This window comes from Littorina saxatilis, linkage group LG9, assembly GCF_037325665.1.
Source record: "Littorina saxatilis isolate snail1 linkage group LG9, US_GU_Lsax_2.0, whole genome shotgun sequence".
Lineage (NCBI taxonomy): Eukaryota > Metazoa > Mollusca > Gastropoda > Littorinimorpha > Littorinidae > Littorina > Littorina saxatilis.
In genome coordinates this window covers 48,652,502-48,660,000 of record NC_090253.1, presented here as the reverse complement: position 1 = coordinate 48,660,000, position 7,499 = coordinate 48,652,502, and the positions used below count along the sequence as shown (strand labels likewise).

The 7,499-nt window shown below is 45.0% G+C and overlaps 1 protein-coding gene across 1 annotated transcript in view; it reads left to right on the top strand.

Moving 5' to 3' along the window:
* Positions 1-2,685: 2,685 nt before the first annotated feature.
* The window catches only part of LOC138977439 (E3 ubiquitin/ISG15 ligase TRIM25-like), an 8,729-nt gene continuing 3,915 nt past the window's right edge, over positions 2,686-7,499 (top strand). The window contains exons 1-2 of the mRNA XM_070350316.1: positions 2,686-3,797; positions 5,115-5,246. Of these exons, the coding sequence (XP_070206417.1) occupies positions 2,694-3,797; positions 5,115-5,246 (1,236 nt within the window). The 5' untranslated portion in view covers positions 2,686-2,693. The remainder of the gene's footprint in view (positions 3,798-5,114; positions 5,247-7,499) is intronic.

The following is a 7,499-nucleotide window of genomic DNA, read 5'->3' as shown; positions in this document are numbered from 1 at the left end:
AGCGTACCTGTACGGACGACCTTTCTGTCTGGAGACGGACCATCAACCTCTGCAATATCTTCAGGTTGCAAGGTTGGCAAACGCCAGACTTATGCGCTGGGCGTTGATTCTCCAACCGTACCAATTCACGGTACGCGTCATTCCGGGCGCCAACAATGTTGGAGCTGACTTTCTCTCTCGGGCTGTAGAGGAGAACATGACTGAGCGAAACCGAGGTTTCGTCTTGAAGAGGGGAGGTGTGTCACGATCGGGTGACAGAGACCAAGAAAGTGTCACTCAGTGGAGTGCCTGTTCTTGGTCGATTATGATAGAAAGCGCCTGTGCGTGATATTGGGCTACAGCAGAGTTTGCTGACAGTGCTCAACGAGCACGGATGTTTTGTAGCGCACGAGTTTCACAGTGGGGGTTTCTGCTGTCATAGGGCTGACGGTTTTTCGCTGACAGCGCGCACGGGATTTTCACGGATTGAGTTTCTCGTGTCTTTTTTCTGCTTGGGAGGCAGAATTGTGTATAGCTGGACTGGTTTTGTGACAAGGTCAGTCACGTGTTATTGGCTAGGTTGTCTGACAGAGACACAAGGACGGCGCACTTGACACCCAGCGGCAGAAGGGGAAGGATCTAATACACAGTTTCTAGAGTATGATGGTTTTTCACCGAATGTTGTATTCGGCACTCTAGGGGAGCTTCCACCAGTTATTACTTTCTCACTGCACCTGTTTTGCTGAGGACAAGTCGTCAACATTCCTTCGTCGGCGATGGCTTTCGCATAAGGATTCGACAAGGGGTTCTGGAGGTTTTCGGTCACTGTTGACGAACAGAGGCTGTTCCAGGGAGGAAGCGGATTTTGCTTCCATGAGAGTACAATCATAGGCTTTTGAGGTAATAAATCATTATTTAACGCTGTTGATGAGTCTGTGTTGTGGAATGAAATACTCTCTGTTGTTCTTTCCAGGTTAGCGCATAATTTACTCTCTGTGACGCTAAAATACTAATCTGTATATGGTTTTTGCAGATAGGGAGAGAAGGACGGAAAATGACTGTTTTGTTGTTGTAAAAAGTCCGTTTTGTGCAGGCCCACGTGCTCGATGAGGTATTTAAAGATGACATGTTTTAAGGTGGTGGGTGAGGGGTAGCAGACATGTTTAGTGCACCGATGCTTTCTGTTTGCAGCCTTCGTTTCGTTTCGTGTTCCTGTAACTGCTGCACGGCTGCCTTTGGCGGGACACTGCTAGCTGCAGACGTTGGAGCTGGGACCTGAGGAAGCTACGCTAACCGGCTAACCAGCAGACCGGCTAACCAGCGAACCGGCTAACCAGCAAACCGGCTAACCAGCAACCCGGCTAACCAGCATACCGGCTAACCAGCATACAGAAAGAAAGCTAAGTGCACCGTGTCTTACGCACCCCGTTGACCACCGTTGTCTTTTCTTATCTGTGATTTCATTGGAGTAGTGACAACGTGGGGTGTGTGACCCCTGCATGAACTAGAGCTTTTTGAACAGAACATTCTCATTTGACTGTATTTACACGGGATCAGCGTGTTACTATAATTTTCTATATACTACTGGCATTTTGTCAGTGATCACGGGTTTTTTTACGTGTTGAGAACGTAAAAGGAACATATTTTGAGTGAAGGCTCGAGGGAGGTGGCGAGTTTATACATAAACAGGCGTCTGAAACTTATACTTTTGTTGACTCTATTTAATTGTATGACTGCGAGAGTGGATCGTGGTGTGGTTAGTTAATTAGTAGTAATTAACCGGTTCATAATCACCTTAAGTGATATATTGAGACTCTACTGCAAGTCTTGAAATTCACATAAATCAAACCAAGAACAAAGACATCCAAACATGACAGGCACTTTAGATCAACTCATTTCACTAAAGGTGACTGCCTGGCACTGTGTTTGATAAACCTGTCTGCTGAAATAAAAAGAAATTAAACAAATCGGATTATCAGTAAGCTTAGGTGACACGTTGTAAGAGTGGGAGACACAAGATCTTCCTGTATTTACCGGGGACACGGCTGCCAGATCGACACTGCGCTTTCGACAGCTCTTCCTCGCGCAGACATTGGAAAAACGCTGTGCAGATCAAACTGTAGGAAATCTCCTTTGGTATCTGCTTTATCTATTGTTCTGGAGCTAAGAATCCGAACAATGTGAAATCGTCTTCCCCGAATCGGCGAATGCAGAGATGAGAACTGAAAAGTGAATCTATACCACAATCCTTCACGCGACCTGACCTGATCTTGACCCCTGACCTGGTCTACGAACCTCATACATGCTCCAAGCTATCATTGTTTGCTTATTTAGCAAATTGACACAAGTAATTATATTCAAATGAACAGTTAGTAGAGATGGTAACATCATTTGCTCTATGTGCATAAAATTAAGGCATTACTTCTGGAGATGTAAGTCCCCAAACCTACGATTTGTTTTTTTTTATTCTGGTGAGTTGCGTAACATCTGAACAAACCCTTGAAATGCTCGGAAATAACACTTGCAGTACTTTTTGTACGTTGACATATTACCCCCAACCTTTCGAAGAAAACAATAAATTTCAATCAAATAATACGCGCATAAATTGCGTTAGTTGATCAATCTGAAAAAAAAAGTGTTGTAATAGTGTTGTTGTGCTTTTTTGCACAATGTGTCTATTCATTTATCTCCTTTCCTATTGCAGAATTTGTATTATGGCATCGGCTACTGCACCTTCTGATGGTAATGACACGGGATGCTCCATTTGTCACGAGCTGTTCAAGAACCCTAAACTGCTGCCCTGTGCTCACGTCCTGTGTCGCCACTGTATTCTCTCCTGGCTCGCCTCCAACCCCGAGGCCCTATGTCCGCTCTGCAGGGGCGCCATCGCGGACCCCAAAGAGAAAAGCAAGAAAAAGGGGTGGGTGGAGGTGGTGGACGCCTTACCGGATGACGTCGCCATGGCAGCGTTGGTGAAGAGTACACGCGTACTGAGCCAAGACCAAGTATGTGGTGGATGTGAAGATTTACAAGCCGTATCGATCTGTCTTCACTGCGGCGACATGCTGTGCGCGGCCTGCACGAGGGCTCACGGCAACCTGTCGGCCACACGCCAGCACACAGTGGAGACCCTGGCCACCATGACAGCGGAGCGACTTGCCACCAACCAGTTCGCCGCGTGCTGCGTGCACCGCGACAAGCCGTCGGAACTTTACTGCCCCACTCACGGCGCCGCCATTTGCCATCTCTGCGCCAGCTCCGAGCACCGCGCATGTCCGGAAGTGACGCTATTTGAGAAACGCCTGAACGAGCTGCAGCAGGAGTTGTCGGCCATGTCGAAGATGCTGAAAGCTGCTGAAGACAACCTGGACAAAGCCATCAGCCAGTTGGATCAGCAGCTCGAGGAAGCGGAACGGAATGCCAATAAATCCCTGGCTGAAATCGACGAAGCCTGTGATCGGCTGGAGAAATCTATCAAGGCATGCCGACGTCGCCTTAAGGAGCTGACGCTGGTCGCCAAGAATAAAATCGAAGAGTCCGTGCAAGCAACAAGAGCTGACATGCTGGGTCGTCGAGGGAGAATGACGTCACACCGACGTGTTGTTGACCGCGTGAAGGTGACGTCACCCCCAGGCAAGCTGGAGAAAGCCACCACTACCGTCAGACTGCGTGTTCAAGGACTGAATCTCAGAGTGACTGTTCCTTCGACCCTTCTTTCCATGAACACGATCAAGGTCGACAAAGCAACATTGGCAAGACTGGAAAAAGAACTTACTTTCTTGGGTGAAGAGAGACAGATTGCAGTTGCTGTAAGCAAGGTAATCTTTTATTTCTGTATTTGTTTACTTGAACGAAGGTCCCGCGACGCACTTAAACCTGAAACAAACGCATCACAGGAAACACACACTTTTGCGTTAACGGGCGTATCGTTGAGTACTGGTTTTCTGACTGTAATCGTCACCACACAGGGTAAATAGGAACGTACGTACACAGGTTATTTTTCGATATTTACACATTAAATCTAACTGATATGATAATAACCGCTTTTGTAAAGGACGCACATAACTTCCAAAACTCTTCCAGGACTAGGGGCCCTCTTAAATTCAGCCGAGGAGGCCTTTTGACTCTCTCTTTCTCTCTCAAAAAAAAGGGTCCCGGGATCCTCTTTGTAAAGTATATTTGGAGAGGTTTGATATGCATGTAGTTTGAGTTCATTGTGTTCATTTACGGGTCGTGTTGAATAATTCAAATCCAACATACCTCTTGAAAATGCAAGGCAGAGCTAAACAAAGCACTCCCAATATACCTACCTACCAATGTTCCTCTATATCTCTAACTATATCTATCTACCTACCTACCTCCGCCCTGATATCACCCTTCGTGGTGGACTGGGCGTTAAGCAAACAAACAAACAAACAAACCTACCTACCTACCTACTTACATACCTACATACCTTACATACTTACAATTACCTACCTACCCACCAGCCCACCAAGCTATCTGCCTAAATTGACTAACTACCTTCTTCTTCTTCTTCTGCGTTCGTGGGCTGAAACTCCCACGTACACTCGTGTTTTTTGCGCGAGGGGAATTTTACCCCGCCATTTAGGCAGCCATACGCCGTTTTCGGAGGAGACTAACTACCTGAGTAACTACCTAAGTAACTACCTATGTAACTAAATATCGAATGCATCCAACAATCAAACAGATTGAATTATTAAGAACATATCTATGTAACTAACTAAGCACGTTAGTAACCAACTCACTGACTCACTGACTAACTAACTAACTAACTTACCAACCAACCAACCAACCAACCAACCAACCAACCAACCAGCGAACGATCGAACCAACAAACGAACGAACGAACGAACTAACGCAAGCAAACACGCACGCACGCATGCACGCACGCACGCACGCACGCACGTACGAACGAACGAACGAACGAACGAACGAACGAACGATCGAACGAACAAACGAAGTAAGTAAGTAAATAAGTAAACTAACTAACTAACTAACTACTTATTTTGCTAACTAACTAAATACTTCCCTTTGTTTATACAATCATATAACTAACTACCTAACTTACTACGTTGATACTACAGGTGGGTAATTTTGTTTGACATCTCATTTAGGCAAAGACATGGCAGTTTATCAAAGGCGAGAACATCGTCCTCAGCAACGATAACCGGACTGCGGAGAGGGTGCGAGGAAATAATGCCATTGTCCTGTCGAGCTCGCCCATGGAAGAAAACATGCTTTATGAGGTGAGAGGCGTCAAACGAGAACTCAATGAAGTTTTCTCACATTAAGTTCAGTCTTTTTTTTCCAAAGACAAAAAGGTATCTTCCTTTTTACATTTAGTCCAGTTTGGACTAAATGTTTTAACATAGAGGGGGAATCGAGACAAGGGTCGTGGTGTATGTGTGTGTGTGTGTGTGTGTGTGTGTGTGTGTGTGTGTGTGTGTGTGTCTGTCTGTGTCTGTGTGTCTGTATGTGTGTCTGTGTGTGTGTGTGTGTGTCTGTGTGTGTGTGTAGAGCGATTCAGAGTAAACTACTGGACCGATCTTCATGAAACTTTACATGAGAGTTCCTGGGAATGACATCCCCAGACAGTTTTTTTCTCATTTTTCAATAAATGTCTTTGATAACGTCATATCCGGCTTTTTGTGAAAGTTGAGGCGGCACCGTCACACTCTCATTTTTCAATGAAATTGAATGAAATTTTGACCAAGCAATCTTCGACAAAGGCCGGACTTTGGTATTGCATTTTAGATTGGATGCGTAAAAGTTATTTAATGAATTTGGTAATTAAAAATCTGAAAATTTCCATTACAAATATTTTATCGAAATCGATTCAAAAACTAGTTCATCTTATTAATTAACATTTCCTGATTTTTAAAAACATATAAATATGTTTTATTTGGATTAAGAACAAGCTCGGAAAATTAAAGATATTAACATTCTAATTAAAATGTGAGCAATCTATCCAAGCTCCGAAAGTTGAAAATAATATGAATAGAGAAAAGCGCGTTTTCTCGTGTAGCGCTATACGCTACGCTGCTATACCTGGCTAGTCACTTTCTCTCACATGAACCGAAAGTTCAAGCTGGCGCCATCACCAACCTGTGCCTGCGGTCAAGAAGACCAAACAGCGGAACACATCTTACAGCGATGTCCCTTACTAGATGAGGAACGAAAAGAAGTGTGGCCGTCACCAACTCCCTTGCAGACCAAACTATACGGCAGTCGACAGGAGTTGGAGAAAACGACAACATTTATCACCAGTGCTGGACTGATTGTGTAACCTCTGCGAACGCCAAGAAGAAGAAGAAGTCACTTTCTGTGTGTAAACGCGACAATGCGGTTGCGGGGTATGAAACTGACACAGCTATTGCGTATATATATAAATGAAAATAATGCGGTGCAGTTGATTTCGTTCTGTAAGTTCGAAAGATTGACTAAATGCATTGTAGTAATATCGCTTCAGGCGATTTGTTTTTTTGGAACTTGCAATGTTAGTACAGATGATTTTAACTTGCGACCAGCAGCAGCTAGGTCTGACAAGGGCGGACTGTGATGCATCCCAGCTTCTGCAGCAGTAGGGCGAAAATGTGGGTTAATCTATGTGTGCCAATTATTAGAACAACCATTGTGTCATCGGTATGACACCATTATTAGGTTAACTCCAACATCAACACCAGAAGCATCCGTAATTGATGTCATTACGGCAGTTCTTCAGGTCCCTAACCTGTCCCCTTTCCATTCTCTGTGGTTGACCTCACTCGCCCCTCCATTCCAGCCAACTCGGCCATCATTCAAATATTCCTTGTGCGATTCGTTCCAGATTTCATATCATAGCCTCCAATACCACCAACTCTCATGACAGATGCATGCATGTATACGCTTATATGTTAATGATGGACACTTCCGAGATGTAAGACTAATGAACAAGCGTACTGAAGGCCTGTGCACTTTACATTTTGAGGGGCGTATCAAACGCATGTAGCGAGAGTGTTTAGAATTCTGGTGACACTAAGGGTAAAGGACCAAAAGAAACTCGAGGTGGCTGTTTAGGTATAGCGTTGCTTTCTAAGTGTGGTTTTCAAATCGTACTTCACAGACTGAGGGCGTGAGTGAGTGTCGCGGCAATTGTGCACTGCAGTGATAAGTGTGCAATAGGAAGAGGATGGTTGTTTGGTGATCCTATCTGTGGAGGTCTGTTAACAAATAGAACCTCACCGTACCACCCAAACACAGCCCGCACTGTCTATCGAAGCTCTGGTGCTGAAGTGGCGCTCTGCGGTGCGCAAGACACGACTAAAGGCCAGAGCCGTCTACGGTGTACCAACTGACTCTTTTCTTTAAAAGCAAAAGTAGTTAGCCTATGGCCACTGAAGCCATATCATCGATACAAGGCATTACCATTGATTCAAAAACCCATCCAAGGGTTTTATTGATCAGGATACAATTGAAGGCACAGGACTCGCGCGGCATGCCAGTTGATTCGGCGTACATTG